At 39.3% G+C, this 23016-nt stretch overlaps 1 protein-coding gene across 6 annotated transcripts in view; it reads right to left on the reverse strand.

Annotated features, from left to right (window-relative positions):
- Ask1 (apoptotic signal-regulating kinase 1) overlaps positions 1-23016 on the reverse strand; it is an 843483-nt gene that overhangs the window by 768053 nt on the left and 52414 nt on the right. For all 6 annotated transcript variants that reach the window (XM_090379009.1, XM_090379010.1, XM_090379014.1 and 3 more), the window contains one exon: positions 989-1165. In XM_090379009.1, the coding sequence (XP_090235135.1) occupies positions 989-1165 (177 nt within the window). The remainder of the gene's footprint in view (positions 1-988; positions 1166-23016) is intronic.

Here is a 23016-nt window from a genome sequence, read left to right on the forward strand (position 1 = left end):
ACAAATATTGCTTCCTCTACATCTAAATAACTTGGTTTTCTCTTTCGCTCTCAGCGTTACTTTTCTTCAAAGCAGTTGTTCACTCTGTAAAAATCGCAAATCTGCCTTACCATGTAATATTGTTCCCACATCTGGGGCAGTGCCCCCAAAACCTCTCTCAGGCTTCTAGATTCCATTCAGAAGAGAGCAGTTAGGTTAATTTATGACTCGTCTCTAACCGAGTCTCTGCACTCACTGTCTCACAGACATACTGTTTCTGCTACATGCCTTTTCTACAGATACTTCCATGGGCAATGTTCTTCTGAATTGGCTTCTATAATTCCCACTCTCTCTTTCAAAACAGTCAGAACACGTGCCGCCACCAGCCAACATCCGTTTACTGTGCAACTTAAAATTCACAGAACCAACTTTTCATCTTCCTCGTTTATTGAAACGAGGAAGATGAAATTTCCTGAAAATTACAGTCTACAGAAGTTCAAGTCTAATGTCAGCAAATATATTCTATCGTCTTCTCAACCTGCAACCCAAGCATGGTACTAAGTACTATAGGTTCTAATACCACTTGTGTTTGGGGTTTTCATAAAAAAACAGAATTTGTAATGTGAAAAAAAAAAAAAAATCTTACTTTATCAATTTGACATTTTCTGAAGAAATAAACTGATATGTACAGAAGCCAAATGCTTCATTTTTCTAGAAATATATCACTCACCATGTTCATTTCACAAATGTATGTCCTGTCAATACATACTTTACAAAGGACTAAACTCTTTCCTTACATTGATGTTCAGTTAGAGGTCAAGTTCCTTATCAGACACTCTTCCTTATTGGAAGAATTAATGAGCTAGCATGGTTTCCTTTCCAGCTTTCAGTGTAATCATTATTAAAAAAATAATCAAGTTAAATACTAAACAGAACTAAGATTGGACTATTTTTACCTAACTTAATATCACTGTTTAAAAAAAAACTTAAAATTAACAAAAGTACATACCAACACAGAGAGGTCCACAATGGCAACGTCTGCATTATAAAATATTTGCAGTACATTGGCTTCTCCAAAATCAAGTTTCTTAAACTGTATATGTTGGATTACTGCTCCAACAGCAGAACAGGCTTTCTGTATTTCTTCAAAAGCTTTCTGCCTTTGGCCATAAGCCTCTGACCTTTCCTGCAAAAGAGAGGGAAGAAAAAAGTTTAATTACATAGGAAAATACTCAAGCGTTTAGGGCATAAGCCTCAAGCTATGAAGGAGTCTAGACTATGTATAAATATAGTGCAAATGCATCAGGAATACATAGCTATATCTGAATAAATCAGATTATTAATAAAACGGCATCGTTTTAAGTTATATCTCATATTGTGAATACCTTCACAACGAGTTGCCATGATATTGCACTACTTCGAATAAGTAACGCTTCACCTAAGGAGAAGACTAATGTTACTTATTCTCAGATGGATACCACCACCCAGACGGCACCGTTTCAGGGCTATTTGGCCCTTCTTCGGTGGGTGGGTAGGTACCCGAGTGATGCAATGATGGCAAAACAGTTATGAAGTATAACTCCACAATATGAGAGATGCCTGATGGTGTATCATGTATTTAGACTCAAGCGTTTAGGGCATAAGCCTCAAGCTATGAAGGAGTCTAGACTATGTATAAATATAGTGCAAATGCATCAGGAATACATAGCTATATCTGAATAAATCAGATTATTAATAAAACGGCATCGTTTTAAGTTATATCTCATATTGTGAATACCTTCACAACGAGTTGCCATGATATTGCACTACTTCGAATAAGTAACGCTTCACCTAAGGAGAAGACTAATGTTACTTATTCTCAGATGGATACCACCACCCAGACGGCACCGTTTCAGGGCTATTTGGCCCTTCTTCGGTGGGTGGGTAGGTACCCGAGTGATGCAATGATGGCAAAACAGTTATGAAGTATAACTCCACAATATGAGAGATGCCTGATGGTGTATCATGTATTTAGACTCAAGCGTTTAGGGCATAAGCCTCAAGCTATGAAGGAGTCTAGACTATGTATAAATATAGTGCAAATGCATCAGGAATACATAGCTATATCTGAATAAATCAGATTATTAATAAAACGGCATCGTTTTAAGTTATATCTCATATTGTGAATACCTTCACAACGAGTTGCCATGATATTGCACTACTTCGAATAAGTAACGCTTCACCTAAGGAGAAGACTAATGTTACTTATTCTCAGATGGATACCACCACCCAGACGGCACCGTTTCAGGGCTATTTGGCCCTTCTTCGGTGGGTGGGTAGGTACCCGAGTGATGCAATTATTCACAATATGAGATATAACTTAAAACGATGCCGTTTTATTAATAATCTGATTTATTCAGATATAGCTATGTATTCCTGATGCATTTGCACTATATTTATACATAGTCTAGACTCCTTCATAGCTTGAGGCTTATGCCCTAAACGCTTGAGTCTAAATACATGATACACCATCAGGCATCTCTCATATTGTGGAGTTATACTTCATAACTGTTTTGCCATCATTGCATCACTCGGGTACCTACCCACCCACCGAAGAAGGGCCAAATAGCCCTGAAACGGTGCCGTCTGGGTGGTGGTATCCATCTGAGAATAAGTAACATTAGTCTTCTCCTTAGGTGAAGCGTTACTTATTCGAAGTAGTGCAATATCATGGCAACTCGTTGTGAAGGTATTCACAATATGAGATATAACTTAAAACGATGCCGTTTTATTAATAATCTGATTTATTCAGATATAGCTATGTATTCCTGATGCATTTGCACTATATTTATACATAGTCTAGACTCCTTCATAGCTTGAGGCTTATGCCCTAAACGCTTGAGTCTAAATACATGATACACCATCAGGCATCTCTCATATTGTGGAGTTATACTTCATAACTGTTTTGCCATCATTGCATCACTCGGGTACCTACCCACCCACCGAAGAAGGGCCAAATAGCCCTGAAACGGTGCCGTCTGGGTGGTGGTATCCATCTGAGAATAAGTAACATTAGTCTTCTCCTTAGGTGAAGCGTTACTTATTCGAAGTAGTGCAATATCATGGCAACTCGTTGTGAAGGTATTCACAATATGAGATATAACTTAAAACGATGCCGTTTTATTAATAATCTGATTTATTCAGATATAGCTATGTATTCCTGATGCATTTGCACTATATTTATACATAGTCTAGACTCCTTCATAGCTTGAGGCTTATGCCCTAAACGCTTGAGTCTAAATACATGATACACCATCAGGCATCTCTCATATTGTGGAGTTATACTTCATAACTGTTTTGCCATCATTGCATCACTCGGGTACCTACCCACCCACCGAAGAAGGGCCAAATAGCCCTGAAACGGTGCCGTCTGGGTGGTGGTATCCATCTGAGAATAAGTAACATTAGTCTTCTCCTTAGGTGAAGCGTTACTTATTCGAAGTAGTGCAATATCATGGCAACTCGTTGTGAAGGTATTCACAATATGAGATATAACTTAAAACGATGCCGTTTTATTAATAATCTGATTTATTCAGATATAGCTATGTATTCCTGATGCATTTGCACTATATTTATACATAGTCTAGACTCCTTCATAGCTTGAGGCTTATGCCCTAAACGCTTGAGTCTAAATACATGATACACCATCAGGCATCTCTCATATTGTGGAGTTATACTTCATAACTGTTTTGCCATCATTGCATCACTCGGGTACCTACCCACCCACCGAAGAAGGGCCAAATAGCCCTGAAACGGTGCCGTCTGGGTGGTGGTATCCATCTGAGAATAAGTAACATTAGTCTTCTCCTTAGGTGAAGCGTTACTTATTCGAAGTAGTGCAATATCATGGCAACTCGTTGTGAAGGTATTCACAATATGAGATATAACTTAAAACGATGCCGTTTTATTAATAATCTGATTTATTCAGATATAGCTATGTATTCCTGATGCATTTGCACTATATTTATACATAGTCTAGACTCCTTCATAGCTTGAGGCTTATGCCCTAAACGCTTGAGTCTAAATACATGATACACCATCAGGCATCTCTCATATTGTGGAGTTATACTTCATAACTGTTTTGCCATCATTGCATCACTCGGGTACCTACCCACCCACCGAAGAAGGGCCAAATAGCCCTGAAACGGTGCCGTCTGGGTGGTGGTATCCATCTGAGAATAAGTAACATTAGTCTTCTCCTTAGGTGAAGCGTTACTTATTCGAAGTAGTGCAATATCATGGCAACTCGTTGTGAAGGTATTCACAATATGAGATATAACTTAAAACGATGCCGTTTTATTAATAATCTGATTTATTCAGATATAGCTATGTATTCCTGATGCATTTGCACTATATTTATACATAGTCTAGACTCCTTCATAGCTTGAGGCTTATGCCCTAAACGCTTGAGTCTAAATACATGATACACCATCAGGCATCTCTCATATTGTGGAGTTATACTTCATAACTGTTTTGCCATCATTGCATCACTCGGGTACCTACCCACCCACCGAAGAAGGGCCAAATAGCCCTGAAACGGTGCCGTCTGGGTGGTGGTATCCATCTGAGAATAAGTAACATTAGTCTTCTCCTTAGGTGAAGCGTTACTTATTCGAAGTAGTGCAATATCATGGCAACTCGTTGTGAAGGTATTCACAATATGAGATATAACTTAAAACGATGCCGTTTTATTAATAATCTGATTTATTCAGATATAGCTATGTATTCCTGATGCATTTGCACTATATTTATACATAGTCTAGACTCCTTCATAGCTTGAGGCTTATGCCCTAAACGCTTGAGTCTAAATACATGATACACCATCAGGCATCTCTCATATTGTGGAGTTATACTTCATAACTGTTTTGCCATCATTGCATCACTCGGGTACCTACCCACCCACCGAAGAAGGGCCAAATAGCCCTGAAACGGTGCCGTCTGGGTGGTGGTATCCATCTGAGAATAAGTAACATTAGTCTTCTCCTTAGGTGAAGCGTTACTTATTCGAAGTAGTGCAATATCATGGCAACTCGTTGTGAAGGTATTCACAATATGAGATATAACTTAAAACGATGCCGTTTTATTAATAATCTGATTTATTCAGATATAGCTATGTATTCCTGATGCATTTGCACTATATTTATACATAGTCTAGACTCCTTCATAGCTTGAGGCTTATGCCCTAAACGCTTGAGTCTAAATACATGATACACCATCAGGCATCTCTCATATTGTGGAGTTATACTTCATAACTGTTTTGCCATCATTGCATCACTCGGGTACCTACCCACCCACCGAAGAAGGGCCAAATAGCCCTGAAACGGTGCCGTCTGGGTGGTGGTATCCATCTGAGAATAAGTAACATTAGTCTTCTCCTTAGGTGAAGCGTTACTTATTCGAAGTAGTGCAATATCATGGCAACTCGTTGTGAAGGTATTCACAATATGAGATATAACTTAAAACGATGCCGTTTTATTAATAATCTGATTTATTCAGATATAGCTATGTATTCCTGATGCATTTGCACTATATTTATACATAGTCTAGACTCCTTCATAGCTTGAGGCTTATGCCCTAAACGCTTGAGTCTAAATACATGATACACCATCAGGCATCTCTCATATTGTGGAGTTATACTTCATAACTGTTTTGCCATCATTGCATCACTCGGGTACCTACCCACCCACCGAAGAAGGGCCAAATAGCCCTGAAACGGTGCCGTCTGGGTGGTGGTATCCATCTGAGAATAAGTAACATTAGTCTTCTCCTTAGGTGAAGCGTTACTTATTCGAAGTAGTGCAATATCATGGCAACTCGTTGTGAAGGTATTCACAATATGAGATATAACTTAAAACGATGCCGTTTTATTAATAATCTGATTTATTCAGATATAGCTATGTATTCCTGATGCATTTGCACTATATTTATACATAGTCTAGACTCCTTCATAGCTTGAGGCTTATGCCCTAAACGCTTGAGTCTAAATACATGATACACCATCAGGCATCTCTCATATTGTGGAGTTATACTTCATAACTGTTTTGCCATCATTGCATCACTCGGGTACCTACCCACCCACCGAAGAAGGGCCAAATAGCCCTGAAACGGTGCCGTCTGGGTGGTGGTATCCATCTGAGAATAAGTAACATTAGTCTTCTCCTTAGGTGAAGCGTTACTTATTCGAAGTAGTGCAATATCATGGCAACTCGTTGTGAAGGTATTCACAATATGAGATATAACTTAAAACGATGCCGTTTTATTAATAATCTGATTTATTCAGATATAGCTATGTATTCCTGATGCATTTGCACTATATTTATACATAGTCTAGACTCCTTCATAGCTTGAGGCTTATGCCCTAAACGCTTGAGTCTAAATACATGATACACCATCAGGCATCTCTCATATTGTGGAGTTATACTTCATAACTGTTTTGCCATCATTGCATCACTCGGGTACCTACCCACCCACCGAAGAAGGGCCAAATAGCCCTGAAACGGTGCCGTCTGGGTGGTGGTATCCATCTGAGAATAAGTAACATTAGTCTTCTCCTTAGGTGAAGCGTTACTTATTCGAAGTAGTGCAATATCATGGCAACTCGTTGTGAAGGTATTCACAATATGAGATATAACTTAAAACGATGCCGTTTTATTAATAATCTGATTTATTCAGATATAGCTATGTATTCCTGATGCATTTGCACTATATTTATACATAGGCAAAACTCCTTCATTGCTGAGCTTATACATACCTGAGTCTAATATTTTACTACCAGTCAGCTTCTGCATATACGGGGTACATGTTTCTAAAATCTCCGTTTTGGCTATCATTGCATCACTCGGGACCTACCCACCACGAAGAAGGGCCAAATAGCCTGAAACGGTGCCGTCTGGGTGGTGGTATCCATCTGAGAATAAGTAACATTAGTCTTCTCCTTAGGTGAAGCGTTACTTATTCGAAGTAGTGCAATATCATGGCAACTCGTTGTGAAGGTATTCACAATATGAGATATAACTTAAAACGATGCCGTTTTATTAATAATCTGATTTATTCAGATATAGCTATGTATTCCTGATGCATTTGCACTATATTTATACATAGGAAAATACTTATTGCTGATAATACATACTGCTAATATTTACTACAGTCAGTTCTGCTATAACGGGGTACACATGTTTCTAAAAATCTCCACGTTATGGTATTTTGCACATTGAAAACAAGAGGGGCTTATGGGAATAATAGGGATGGGGCAGAGCACTCAAAAAAAAAAAAAAAAAAAGTTTAGTCTGGTAAGTAAAACACTAAAAGAGTTAGAAACCCAATAAAACTGCTAACACAGGTTTAAACATCTTAAATTTCTAATAAATAAAATATTACAGTAAATACAGCACATACAGCACTTTACCTTGACAAGATGTGAAGTTTGCTTGACTGATATTTCTGTTCACTAACACTTTCTTTTTTTTTTTTTATTGTAAAATTTAAAACAGTAAAAAAGATAAGCAATCAATAACAATGAACACAGGATGCACAAATTGCACAAATGAGACAAGCTGATGCAGCTTAAAAAATGGGAATGAAGAGAAGATGCTGAAAATTTATTTATGTTTTATATATGATTCAAGATTTCATGGTGAAGATTTCATGGAAAGGAAACACATTTTGTAATAACATAAAAGTCCACAGAATTCCAGCTATCAGTATTATTGCAAATGCAGTAAGATCAAGTTTACTAGCCGTTTATAATTAGATTGCATTAACTGAAAATGCCCAATAAACCAGGAACTCAAATTGTTTTTATTGTTTTATGGTAGTGACCTCTGGAAATGTGCTCCTCTGCTCATGCCTCACGAAATTTCTGTTCGAACAGAAAAATGTGAGCTCCTGAAAACATGAGTCGGCCTAAAATATCACTTATCTTGTGAATACAGCGAATGACAAGTGTCTCTGACTAATACAACTACAGTAAATGGGAAATTTAGCTCTCTCACATTTGACATTTTTTAAGCTTCATAAACTGGTATGTATTGCTGTGCAGGTAGCTACATTCAGATTGGTGCTGGGTTTTGTGTTTACCTAGTATTACTCGCAGACGAAATTGCGCATGAGCCAATGTGAAAATCATGTTATACTCACATTGTTCCGTAATCTATCAGCTGCGTTGGAGCATATTTGTGTTATGGCTGAACTGACTGTACTTGGAAAATACTTACTTTTTATTCAACGACTTACAAATGTTAATTCTTCATCATCAACTAAATACACACACGTTGATCACTCATTATTGGCTCGGCACTTGGTTTGTTGTACAACGAGTCCGTCTTCTTCAGAAATATTTCAAAAGGCGTTTGTTTCCAAGATAATCTCTTTTATGATTGCAGGCATAAGCATTTTTTAAACGGCACACACAAATTGCAACTAACATGATTTGCGTGGAGTAACAAGTTTACGAAGTTTAAAAAAAGGGAATGAAGAGAAGGTTCTGAAAATTGATTTGTTTTTTTATACGATTGAAGATTTCAGTAAAGGGGAAACACATTTCATCAAAATAACGTAAAAACCACACAATTCCAGCTATTGGTATTTTCGCAAATACAAGAAGATCAAATTTACTACCCATTTATAATTGCTTGCACTAACAGAAAAGCCCAATAAACCGGAAAGTACAAATTGTTTTTATTGTTTTATGGTCATGACCTCCAGAAATGTGCTTTAGAAAAATATCACAAAGCCATTCAAAATTGGTTCCTATAATGGAGCATATGATAACGATGAAAGTGTAGTGCATTTTAATGATTTGAATTGGTAACTAATACACAATTTACAAACCACCCTCAAGACCTTTTATATGGCCTTAAGATCACGCTCGTGATCTTAAAAATGACATTTTAGAGAGATAAATAGCTTAGTTATACAGCAAAAATTTCAACTTCCGAGATCTTGAAACGAATTACCAAAAAACTATGTGTTCACGTTACGATATTTTAACGATACAATGGTGTCTCTGGAACTGATTAATATCATAAAGCGGAGTACACAGTATTGTATAGCTATGCACGTGGTTTGGAATGCGGTATTTATGAACGTTTAACATTCATTTTGTGCAATTAATGCTCATTTTCAATTTTGTTGATACTTTATACTTTGGGGGAAAAAGCTCGTAAAGCGAGAATTGCCTGTATTTGCGATAATACCGATATCTGGAATTGTGTGGGTTTTTACATTATTATAGTGGAATGTGTTTCCCCTTCACTGATATAAAAAACACAAATGCAATTTTCAGAATCTTCTTTTCATTGCTATCGTGTTGCATTCAGTTGGGGTGATTCCGTGTTCGACTGCCATTTGTTGTAAACACAGGCGAATTGTGCATAAGCGAATTCGGTTAGTGTTATATACGATATCGTTGCACTATTTATAAATCGTGTATGATCGAATTCGTGTAGTATAAACACATGTATATGAGTACTGACCGTACTTATCTCTATTAGTCTTTTGTAATTACGACTGACAAGGAAGGAAGGAAGGAAGCCTTTACTGATGGGAGGGCACTGTTTTGGCTCTTATTTCTAGACTATCAGCAATGCAAATTTGAAGTGGAAAACATGCACTAAGCATCATGGGAGAAGTTTTTTGGTTCCACATATCTACGTGAATCGGCCGTTTCGTATTTGAAACAAACAAAGAATCGCTATATTCTTACAGACTTGCATACAGAAGATTCTTTATGGTTGGCCTTATCACAGTATATCCCTGATTTTGAAAGCTCGGCAGATTACATACACAAACTTCGCAAATTATGTATGAATTTAAAATAAGAATGCTGAATTGTATTTAATTTTAAAATTTATAAGCAACATTTTTCAATATGTATTCATTAACTTTTTTAACCATGTGCAATTAAATTCTTAAGATGGTAGTTCATAGCACATTTTGAACTAAAAAAGTAGATCGCATTACAAATTAAGTTGGCCAACCCTGGCCTACACCAAATTCCATCCTGATATCATAGCTGAATTCTTTGGTGATCCGGAGTAGTTGCTCCTTGGTTGCTGCATAGAGCTTGATGACATCCATGTACATCAGGTGAGCAGGGGTGTACAAGTTTTTCCTTCCTTCTCTCAGGTTATATCCATACTTGCTGCTGTGGATAGCAGGTTGAGTGCTAGATAGAACAATGATGGGCTAGAGGCATCTCCTTGAAAGATTCCTCTCCTGATGGGGGATTTGTCTGGTTGTGATGTTCTCAACCTTAATGGTGGTACTCCATTTTGCCATTGTTGCTTCTAGGAAGTTTGTCACTGTCAGGTTGATTTTGTAGATCTTCAGCATCTCTATTAGCCAGCTATAAGGCCCGGAGTTGAAGGCCTTGCAGTAATCGATAGAGATCATGTTTTTTTTTTTTTTTTGTTAGTTGTTGGCACATCGGCTTCTGTGGCCATAATGCACCTCTCAAGGATTTTGCACTACTCTGATCCAAGCCCGAGGCGTGATTCGATCCCGCAACTGTTGGGTTGCCAGGCAGGCACTTCACCCACCCAGCTAGCTCAGTCGGCTGTAGGTCATGTACAGTTGTTGTTGTTCTTGGGTTTTTAGGAGCATTAGCAACTAAGGCCATATTGCTCTGGGGATGTGCAGTGGTCATTCTCTAACCTATCCGCATCCTCCGTATTTGGTTGTTACGGGCTGGAACCCCCAGTCTAATCAAGAAGCGTGTGCTACGCACTGCTGCTCTTGCCCACATGGCTACGGAGGCGCCTGTCATGTACAGGTTGAATGGTTAATTGCTCCTTGAATCCTTTGCATCCTTTTTTGCTGATGGGCCATTATGTTCTGGCTCTCCAAGTGGTCTGATATCTTTTTGGTTATGCAGCTCGTCAGAATCTTGAACGCTGGGAGACAGCTGATTGGCCTGTATTTCACTAGGTTTCTTGTATCTCGGTCTTTAGGCTTCAGAAAAGTGATTCCTTGAGTAAGCAACTTTGGGATTATCTCTGAGTGTCTTATCATGCAGGTGAACTGCTCTGTTAGGTGAATGTGTGTGCAAGTGAGCTTCTTGTACCAGTAAGTGTGGACATTATCTATTCCGGGGGTTGCCAGTTGTGGGAGTTCAGATCGACGGTTTTACTTCTTCCTCCCAAATCACTTGTACACCTTTGGTTTTCTTCCATTCTAGTTCTATCCAGGGGTCTCGGCTGTTGTCTTACTTCACTACTCCATATGTTGCGCCCCCACAACTCCTTGATCGTCTTCTCCTAGAGTGGTACATTTCAGTCTCCCCCATCTTCTCCGAGACTCCTGTAGAAGGCCCTTTGATCCTCATCAAAGATTCAGTTGTTTATTTTCCTTGAGCGAGAAGCTCTCTGGGAGCTCTCTTTGTATCGGCATAGTCTCTTGCTGAGTGCAAGGGGGTTCTGCTTTGTTGTGTCCAAGTAGTAGTAATAGTAGCAGTGGCATTTGATGCAAGAAAGCAAGTGTATGAGCTTATGCAGCATCAGCCAAAAAAAAAAAAAAAAAATATATCACACCATTCCCTCCAAATGACTGTCCAGTTCCTCCTTAAATTTATTCAACCTATCAACTTCCCCAACGACAGATGGAAGTTTGTTCCAGCAATTAACCACCCGCTGGTTAAAGGCAAATTTCCGTACATCTAATCTACATCTGTCTTTTCTTAATTTGAATTTATGCCCCCTTAGGTTCGTAATCTGAACAAGTGGAAGGATCCCATCAGAATTCAGCGTGCTCAACCCATTCAAGGCCTTATATACCTCAATCAGATCACCGCGCAGGTGCCTAGTCTCCAGCCACTGCAATTTGCAGAACCTAAGCCTCTCTTGGTAAGAGGATCCCTTCATTGCCCTCACCAATCTTGTTGCCCTTCTCTGTACACGCTCATGTAAATCTACATCCTTCCTAAAATACGGCCTCCAGACCTGTACGCAGTACTCAAGGCGTGGCTTGACCATTGCCTTATACAGAGGGATAATCACCTCCTTTTCCCTGCTAGCAAAATTTCTATATATCATTGACAAAACCCCATGACCTGCCCTGGCAGCCTGTCTGCATTGCTCAGAAAACTTCATATCTGACTGCACAATTACTCCCAGGTCTTTTTCATTTTCTACCACCTTAAGTGTAGTACCACACAGTTGGTACGTTTCTCTGGGGTTACTTCTACCCATATGCAGTACTTTGCATTTGTCAAGGTTAAAACTTCAGTTGCCACTTCTTAGCCCATCTGCCCAAATTATCTAGATCCTGTTGCAGTAGCACACTGCCATTACTGTCATTAACAACCCTGCCAACCTTTGTATCATCTGCAAACTTTGACATTAATAATGATTCGGCTGTAATAATGATAAATGGCTGGAAGTCAAGAGAAGAATAAATTTTGGATGGATAGCATTCAGGAAATATAGTCACATACTGAAGAGCAATATCCCAGTTTGTCTGAAACGTAAAATAATGAATCAATGTATACTCCCCACCATGACTTATGGAAGTGAAACTTGGGCACTCACCAAAAGAATGGAAGAGAAGCTAAGAAATACACAGCGAAGAATGGAACAAATTATATTGGGAATCAGACTGTTAGATAAGAAGAGAAACACATGGATTAGGCAGCAAACTCAAGTAAAGGACATTCTTATCAAAACTAAAGAACTAAAATGGTCTTGGGCAGGACACATAGCTCGAAGACATGATGACAGATGGACTAAGAAAATAACAGAATGGTACCCAAGAGGAGCTAGAAGAAAACCTGGAAGACAAAGGCGGAGATGGATAGATGAAATTCATGAGTTTTTGAGTAGTAAATGGATGGCCAGTGCTCAAAACAGAAGGAACTGGAAAGTTGCTGGAGAGGCCTTCATCCTGCAGTGGATTGAAAATGGCTGATGATGATGACCTTCATCAATATCATTGATAAATATACAAAACAACAGTGGACCTAACACCGAACCCTGTGGGACTCCACTAATAACATTAGTCCAAGAAGAACAGCACCCATTGATTACCACCCTCTGTCTTCTCCCACTTAACCATCCTTTTATCCATTGTAGCAACTTACCCTTAATACCATTCTGCTCCAATTTGTACAATAGTCTTCTTCCATGCGCAACAGTGTCAAAAGCTTTCCTGAAATCCAAATATATGATATCAAAATTATTTTTTGCATCCAGTTCCTTTGTAACCACATCATAATATCCTATCAAATTTGTCAGACAAGACTTTCCCTTAACAAACTCATGCTGTGTCTGAATTATTGCTGCAGTCTTGTCTAGATGATCCTGCAATGCATCTTTAACCAGTGACTCCATTATTTTACCCAGACAGAAGTTAAACTAACTGGTCTGTAATTACTCGTGTCACCGTTTGATCGCCCTTTGTGAATCGGGGATACAGTTGCACATCTCTAGTCCATGGGAACCTCCCCTGAGTCCAAGGACGCTCTCATAATTATGGCTAAGGGTTTGCTTAGTTGCTTTGCCGCCTCCTTTAATATAACTGGATAGATCCCATCCACCCCAGGTGCTTTTTTTATGTTTAACTTCAACAATTTCTCCTCAGTTATTTCTCCACAATTTCTCAGTTATTACAAAATTATTAAGCAGTCTGCTACAATTTGATAACCTTCTGCCATTTTTAAACCTTAATAATTCCTCATGTGTGAATGTAGATGCAAAATACTCATTCAGTTTGTTTGCTATCTGAGCAGGATCATCAACAGTCGAACCATCGATGTCAAGTGGACCAATCAGATTCATCCCCCTTCCTTTTAGAGTTTATATAAGTAAAGAAATCCTTGCTATTTTTCTTAGCATCTTTTGCCAAGGATTTCTCGTAATCTGCCTTCGCCTGCCTAACCTCCTTTGTCACTTATATTAACTTATATCTGCCATAGGCTTCTGAGTCACTTGATAATTTATATGCATCCCATGCATTTTTCTTCTCTATTACGAGTCTCATTAGTTCATTAGATAACCATTTAGGCCTAAACCTTGAACAATATTTCTTAATAGGTATGAAACTTTTAGTAGCTTCCACGATTAATTCCTTGAATGCTTCCCACTTAGAATTTACTGTTGGTAACATTGTCAGTTTATCCCACTGTACAGAATTTAAAAACTATCGGAGACCACTGTACTCACCTTTAAGTTCAGCAATACCTCACTCAGCATGGCTTCAAACAGCCTGGGTTCCACAATAACATGACATGGTTTTTAATTAAGTCAAATTTACTGTACATATTAAAACTCATTCAATAGCCTAGACACATATTCTACATATATGCTGCATTGTCATACCCTAGTTACGCGTACATATATGCTGCAGCACTAACTCTATTGTCTCCCGTGCACATGTGCTAATAGCTCCCCTCAGGCACTCGACAGCAACGTGCAACAGTGTTCAGTATTCTTAATTCCACCCTGAGAGACGATGTAATAGCTTTTCAAACTTTTCATTTCACAATTTATTTTTTACCCCTTTAAATACGATTTAAAATATATTTGCATCTTGGCAGTATATTTTGCCCCATTTTGCAATTTATTTCACTGGTTTTGAATTGCAAGCTCAAACAATTGCCAATGACATTGTGAAGATTGCAGAGACTTGGGCTTCAAAACTTTGGACACTGCCAATGTACATGACTGCATTGAATCACATGCAAATCACCTTGAAATTGATGATCAAACTGCATATGAGGAAGAGGAAAACAATCCTGAAGTGGATAACACTGAAGTGGCACCAAAAGAATTTAACAGAAGAATTGGAGAAAGTTTTTTGGGGGGTTGACAAGGCCTGTGGCGATTATGAATGGAGATCTGAATGTTGAATGTAGCAAGATACAACAAATTTTACAAGATGGGATTCGATACTACAAAGACTACATTTGACACCAAGAAACAGAAGAGATGACCTCACCAGATTTCATTATTGAAATACCTGAATAAAAAATAGTTTTTTTTCTCATCTCTCATGATGTTACCTTTTCATTAAAATATTTTTGAAATATTTTTTATTTCAAATCCTTTTAATTGGCTATCAAGTGCAAATTTATTATATAAATAGATTTATTATAATTTATTTATAGACTTTCTCTGGTATGCATTCAATTAAAACCCATTATAATCATACGTGGCAAGACCAGCCAGAGTACAAATATTGGTAACACCCGGTCGGCCTCCCTGTGGCAGGTATTGGTAACGTCGGGTCTCACTAGGGGCCCGGCGGCTAACAGGCCGGATGAACAATGGGCACAACAAACTACACAGTACATATCCCACACACTTTTAAATCTCTGGCTTGTCCGATACAGAGAACATACGCGGAGATGGGAGAAATCCCAGGTGCCGTCAGACCCCGAACATACCTAATACCATCATACGTACTGGAATAGCCTATTATATAAACAAAGGAATGCCTTGCACCCACCTAGACTACACACAGTGGATAACAGTGCAACCCACAAAGCTGAAAAGAACAGGCTGCAGAAATACCTAAAAGAAACCTGGCAATACCGCTGGACAAACACAACAAAAGGGAATATCACCAAAAGTTCTTCCCTGACGTAGACAGAGTATACCCCATTCTTCCAACCTGGCTGCAACCCGGACTTTACACGACCTACCTCCTTACGGGTCATGGGGCTTTCAATGCAAAGCTTACAGCATTGGGAATAGTGGAGGATCCGCGTTGTACTTGCGGGGAACAAGAAAGCTGGGTGCACATTATGTTTGAGTGTGCCCAATACGAAGACCTTAGATGCAGACTAATAATTAGAGTTCACTATCTACCAAGGGATCTTGAGTCACATCTACTAGATACACAAGAGGAATATTTAGCCTTAACTGATTTTGCCAAAGGATTATTTACCAGGCGCCAAACACTAACCGCCATATACAGAAGACCTTAAAGGAATGAGACAAAACAAACCTGCAAATAGCAGCGAGATGACACAGAGGAGCCGACTATACAGACCTTGGACTGAGTACAAAATGCACTGGGAAAAGACAAGTGACAATATATTGTCTAACCACAAGAGTCATGTTTACCGCCAATGGAAGCGAAAAAAACACCTTTAAATAGTTGTGACATCAGAACAAAGGGACACTGCCCGAAGACCTTGCAGCATAGACCCACTACATAATGACAAAAGGTAGTGTGAGGACTAGCAAACATCACGGAAGGGATAAAACCCCATAATGACAGCCAGTAGACTTGATTATGACCCCAAGATAATGACCAGAAAATAGGACCCAGACCACATGCAGTCTGGAAGGATGACATCCCAGATTTAATCCCCTATTAGTGTCCCACCAAGATGAGACTCAACGGCCAGCTTTTTAGGGCCTGCAAACTGATGGAGACGACATATGGTGGCACTCTCCCGCCGGAACAGCCTATTGGCGACCCAAATCCGCACTCTCTTGAGCGGATCTTTCTTTCCAAATTCCTGGGGAGGAGAGGCTTGCCTCTCCTTGCCTCCCCAATTTTCTCACTCTGGTGGGGCATGGGCATGCCTCACTACCTGCAGGTGCCATCTACTGTCTGCCCCTTATTTCCAATTTCTTCCCCCCAGTCTTCATCCTTCCCTCAAACTTTTGTCTTGCACAGCGTTTAGCCCTACATTTCAAAATTAAAAGAGAACATCAAAATTCTTGCCCGAACCTATTTGGTTTTTAAAACTCACTTTCACCGCACAGTCCCACGTCGCATACTATTAATACTAACTTGTTAAGTATAACTAATATCAACCTCGATTTATTTATTTATTATTATTTATTTTTTATTTTATTTTTTTTTTTTTTTGGTCCTAGCCACTGAAATCCCAGGAAAGTAAGTGGCAAGACCAGCCAGAGTACAAATATTGGTAACACCCGGCCGGCCTCCCTGTGGCGGGTATTGGTAACGTCGGGTCTCACTAGGGGCCCGGCGGCTAACAGGCCGGATGAACAATGGGCACAACAAACTACACAGTACATATCCCACACACTTTTAAATCTCTGGCTTGTCCGATACAGAGAACATACGCGGCGATGGGAGAAATCCCAGGTGCCATCAGACCCCGAACATACCTAATATAATTATGACTCAATCAGCATGGTTTCACATAACAGTTTCGGTACCACTTATCAGTGCAATGCGGGGTATTGCTTTATTACCCTATTCTCTGAATTTGGTCTCACGTTTGCTGTGGATGCAGTCTCTCTTGAGGATGCTCTTCACTTTTCCAATCAATTTCTTACTCCTATTACCCTACCCTGTTGGTACTGGGTCAATTGGCCTATTGTGACTTAATTCTTCTATCTTCTGCTGAAGCCTTCTTTCACATGCTGGAAGTTCCTTATTTTTATTATTTTTTTTTTTTTTTTCAGTTCTGCTGCTGCTGGTCGCTTTTTCTCTTCCAATGATCCTAATTGCTGCTATTACAGCACAGTATATGGCTGTGTGGACGGACTCCAGTGTTGCACAATTGTTGTCGAGGTAATGTATTATTTGCCAATTGAGGTGGTCTGACTCTCCAGGATTCTATTGGGCCTCTGCTTCAGTATCACATGGGTCTTTCTGGGTCCATTCCATTCCTTACAATTCTGTTAAGACCTTCTTCCACTCATCTTCTATTCTGGATATCATGACTTTATCTCTTTCTACTTCAGCTGATCTGGGTTGAATTTCTTCTTGCTTTTTCCTCCTCTGATTCCATGTTGGCCATATTCATTGTTTTTTGCAGTTGATTTCTCACATCCTGCTTGATTTTTTCCAAGATTTCAGGGGCTATCAGGTTCTTTGTGACAATGGTCACGAAGAACCTGATAGCTATTTGCTATTCAGTGGCCTGATTATCAGGGAATTGTTCCAACCACTTGGTATATAGTCTCGACCTGTACATTGTCATATTTGTCTCCAGCTTGGTTATTTCGTAGTATGCACACATGATATACATATTCATTTCAATTCTCCGCTTCAGGCATTAGGGTTTTCTTCATTCTTGGATGGTCACTAGCATAGCTGCGCAGGAAGCACTTCCAGCTGGTGGGGCTGAATGGTCTTGACCATCTCTTGCAGTAGCCATATGGGGGACAGTGCCACTTGCTCCACTGTCTCACTCGGGAGACAGTCTGACTTTTCGAACCAACCGCCTCTGCCTAAGCCCTGAACACAAGTTACTTTATCCTGCACCACACTCAATGCAGTATGATTATTATCTTTTCATACATCATCCAGATATGGAGGTGGACCTTTAGCTTCGGTTTAAGTCCAGTGGTAGTGCTAGTTCTTGGCAGTGACACCAGATGGCATCACGATCTACCTTGGAGGAAGGTAGGTCCCATTGAGGAACTTTCCCAATGTTTATTTTATTATTATTATTATTATTCTAATTTTATTCTTTCTTCATATGGGCTTTTCTGTACCACGCCCATGAACCTGGTAATGCTACCAGGTGCATGGGGTTATGTTTGGCTATTATTATTGGTCAAGGAACAGTCTGAGTCCTACAGGTGTTCAGGATCACAACTTTCTGGAGTTCCTTACAAGTTCTCTGGGAGGCCTATTGCTGCTAGGTTTTTATGGAGGCTCTTCGGCACTTTGCCGGTGATTGGGATGGTCATTACACATTCCATATGCCAAATCTCTGACTTTCTATCTGGGATGTGTACTTCCTTATCTTTTCAATACAGGTTTTCTGGAGGTTGCTGGTGTTGGGCACCACTATATTAATCAGGTAAGTAGTATTTTCCTTCTTGCCAATGAGGGTTATGTCCAGTCTGTTGTGCAGGATTATCTTTTCTGTTCTTATGGCACAGTCCTATTCCAGCTTGTGGGTGGGGGTTTCTAGTACAGCCTGAGGTTCATATTGTAATACAGTATATTTTCTTTGATCAACTGGGATTTATTTACTAAGTTCTGATATATTATTCTGGCAACCTAGTAATGTTTGAGGATGCACTCTGTGTGGCCTCCCTGCAACCCACAGCGATGTGCTCAATCGTTTCTTGGAAAAGATGGCATTGTCAACACATGTCATCTGTCACTCGGGGATACTTGGCAATGTACACTAAAAGGACAGAATTCGTGGGATACCTGCTTCCTGGGCAATGCGACACTGTCACCTCTCTCACTAGTGGACAACCCGCCGCTTGGCAGTTATACAGATATATTGCATCACTGCATTCACATAGATGGTAATTCAATGTCAGTATGGATAAAAGTCGTGAGTTAACCGATTTTGAAAGAGGGATGATTGTGGATGCCCGAAACATGGGTCACTATCGTGGAGGTGGTACAGAAATTGCCCTATCCCCGTTCGACAGTATCATGAGCATATCGGGAATACACCATTTCTGGAACAATATCTCATCGTGGGCGAGAAAGGTGGTGGATATACGTGGCCATCGACGTCTGTTTCACATTGTTTCAGCCAACCAGAGAGCGATAGAGGCACAAATTGCTGCCGACTTCAACAAGGTAAGTGCCAGAAACTCCACTAAGGCCATCATTAGCCATGGTTGGAGCCGCCATCCACAAGAGTCCCATTGCTAACACCACGACACAGGACTATGCCGCAACTGGGCAAAAGAACATCAGCACTGGACCTTTGATGATTGGAGATGGGTCTCCTGGTCTGACGAGTCCCATTTCCAGTTATTCTGAACAGACAGGAAGGTGCATATCTGGCAGAAACCGCATGAAGCAAGCACCCATCATGTCAACAAGAAACTGTTCAGGAAAGTGGAGAGTCAGTAATGGTCTGTGGAGTGTTCAAATGGCAGACATTGGGACTTCTCGTAAGTTTAGATGCATCTCTGAACAGTTACATGTCCATCCTTGCAAACCATCCACACCCTTCATGGTCATCGTGCACCCACATAGCAATGGACTCTTCCAGCAGGACAATGCACCTCCCCACAGAGCGATGGTGACTAGAACATGATTCGAAGACCATTCCACTGATTTTACCACTATGGAATGGCCTCCCCATTCACCAGACATGAACCCTGTAGAGCATTTTTGGAATGCTGTGGAAAGGTCCATTCGAGCTTCGGATCCTCCACCCACCCAGGAATGCAATGGAATTATGAACAGCAGTGCAGCAAGCATGGATGGAAATACTCATGGAGCACTTTCGTGAAAAAGTGGACTCAATGTTTTGCCATGTGACTGTCCTTATCTGGGCAAATGGTGGGCCTAACCATTACCATGATTTCTGTCCACTCAATGTATTTCCTGTAGTTCCTGGTGTTGATTAATTGGTCTTAGATGGTGAGCATGAATCCTTCAATCTCAGGGAAGAGACCGAAGGATTCTGTGGAGACTTGACTTTGTTTCTTCCATCTGAGTAAGTGGGTAAGTGGGGGGGGAGTCTCCATGAGGTTGAGCAATGCATGCCATTTGTCTATCTTCCTTGTGGCTGGGTAGATTGTTTTCCTAGACATAATCCCTCAGGTTCTTAACTGCCTTTGTCTCTCTTCTAACCACCTTGGTTGTGTAGAATTAAATTTATTTTTTTTATTACATAAATTAAGTGGATATTTACAGAAGAAATTGATCACACAGCTGCTCCAGTAGCTTTTCTCTCTCTCTCTCTCTCTCTCTCTCTCTCTCTCTCTCTCTCTCTCTCTCTCTCTCTCTCTCTCTCTCTCATTTTTAATACAAATTTGAAATATAAAAAAAAACTTTTCATTTTCAACCTTAAAAGATGAAAGATATAAAAACCTCCATATTCTTTTCCATAAAAAGAAACTTATTTACACATACAAAAAAGGGGGCAAAAAAAAAAAAAAATTTAATAACACAATGAATTACAAAACTGTATTCGATTATATATACAGGTGACCCCGCCGAGCACAGTGGTTACGTTCCAGCCAACATCCTCACACAGCAATTACGTGTTCTGTGTGATACTGCTGTTATGGAAAAACAGGAGTCAGCTTCTGAAACTTTTTATGTAGGAAATTAAAACTGCAATCTGTGTTACAAATGGTACAATTTATTTTTAAAAGAAATTAAAAATTTCACTTTATAATTTAAAATGTACTGACAGGGGGCTTCAAAAATGAATAGCGAGCCTGACTTCCTCCATAATTACCTCTCATTCCATTAATCCAATTGAGTGACAGCGAGTTAGTGTCCCTAACATAAATGTAAAAGGCCAATTATGTTAAAAGAAAACACAATGAAAGAAAACTAAACCCGAAAAAAAATCAAAACTAAATTATGAAAACAACAAAAACTTAATCGGGTATATGCTTCCATTATGGAATTGAAATGAATTCCTACCTAAATTTAAAATAAAACTGTATGCTGAAATAAGCAGAACAATGAAATAAAACTTTTGATCGACTATGACTTACCAACACATGAAGAAATGTTCAATTGATGAAACTAGCAGAAGGTGAACATGCTTTAGAAGTTGACTTACTTACAAAATCTGTAATTTTTATCTGTCACTGTTTTGTCATGATCTTTCTCATGCCAACATAAGAAACCATAATATCATCAATGCTTCTCTTAATTTTTGTACTCCTATTAAAGTCAAGATCTTCCTGCATAATCTTCTTCTTCAGGAACTCGGCTGCTTTTAGAATCTCTGATATACATACCCCTGTTTGTTAGTTTAGGTTTCTTCTACTGTTCATTTTCTTCTTCTTCACAAACATCTTTATTGGAGTCCAGTAGTTCTGGCTCCTCACTTTTTATTTTCCTCCTGATGGGAATGAATATGTTCTAAAATTTCTTCCTGCCCTATATCACTAAATCCCTCACCTCCAATAATGTTTACAAGTTTAATAATTTTCTCAACTTCTGTCTGAATAATATTGAGGTTCTGTGATTCACTTCCTGTTTCAAGGAGTAGCTTCTTCCAACAGTTCTTCAAAGTTGACTTCTTCGTTTCAGTCCATGACTGTTTGATTATTTCATTCAATACCTGTTAGTATTGTGAAATCAGTCCAACATTGGCACACATTTTTATCCAGAAATTTTAAAATTTATCAAGATTTCCCAGCTTCTCCTTAGATAACATTTAAAAGTCGAAATTATCCCTTGGTCCAGGGGCTGTAAAACTGATGTTGTGTTCGGAGGAAGAAACACAAATTTTACATTTGGATTGCAATCGAGAAGTGACACTGGGTGACTTGGAGCACTGTCTAAGATAAGAAGCACCTTGAATGATAAATTCGTATTTTTCAGATATCCTTCAACTTCAGGTATGAAACAATGCTCTACCAGTCACTAAATAGTGAGCCAGTCATCCATGCTTTTCTATATGACTGCCAGTAAACAGGAGGAGAGGATTTATTTTTGCCTTTCAAAGCCCTTGGGTTTTCTGAACAATACACTGATAAAGGCTTGCATTTATAATCACCAGAAGCATTACTACAAAATAGGAGAGTGATTCTGTCCTTTGACACTTTGAATCCAGGTGCAACTCATTCTTCTAAATGTCCTGTCAGGCATTTTACTGGAATTGAAAAATTAACATTTTTCAATTCCAGTAAAAAATTTTCCGCTGCCACCTCATTGGCAGAAGCAATCTCAACAACTTTAATATTGTGCAGATCTGCTCTTTTTTTTAAATCTATCGCACCATCCCTTGGATGCACTGAAACTTGATTCACCATTTGCACTAGCAGCAAGAGACTTTATGATAAATACAGTCTCTTGCACCTGATCATATTAGAACTGAGGCACATTTCTATTCCTTTGGTCTTCGATCCAAACATTCAATAACTGTTCCATTTTTTCAATAAGCATATCACGTCAACTAACAAAAGGGAATTTTTAACTTGCAGAGTTTGTTGCCAACCTAATGTTTGCTTTCATTTTGTCCTCACATTTTTTACTTGTTTATATCGATGATTCATTGCACTCATATTCTTTAGCTAAAGATGCATACATTCTTCCTTGCTCTATTTTCCCCAAAAATATTAATTTTCTCATGCAGTGACAGAATTTTTCTGGATTTTTTCTTCCCGGAATCACTTTCGGATG

The sequence above is a fragment of the Mastigoproctus giganteus genome, chromosome 8 (genome assembly GCF_048544385.1).
Source record: "Mastigoproctus giganteus isolate SK-2022 chromosome 8, ASM4854438v1, whole genome shotgun sequence".
Taxonomy (NCBI): domain Eukaryota; kingdom Metazoa; phylum Arthropoda; class Arachnida; order Uropygi; family Thelyphonidae; genus Mastigoproctus; species Mastigoproctus giganteus.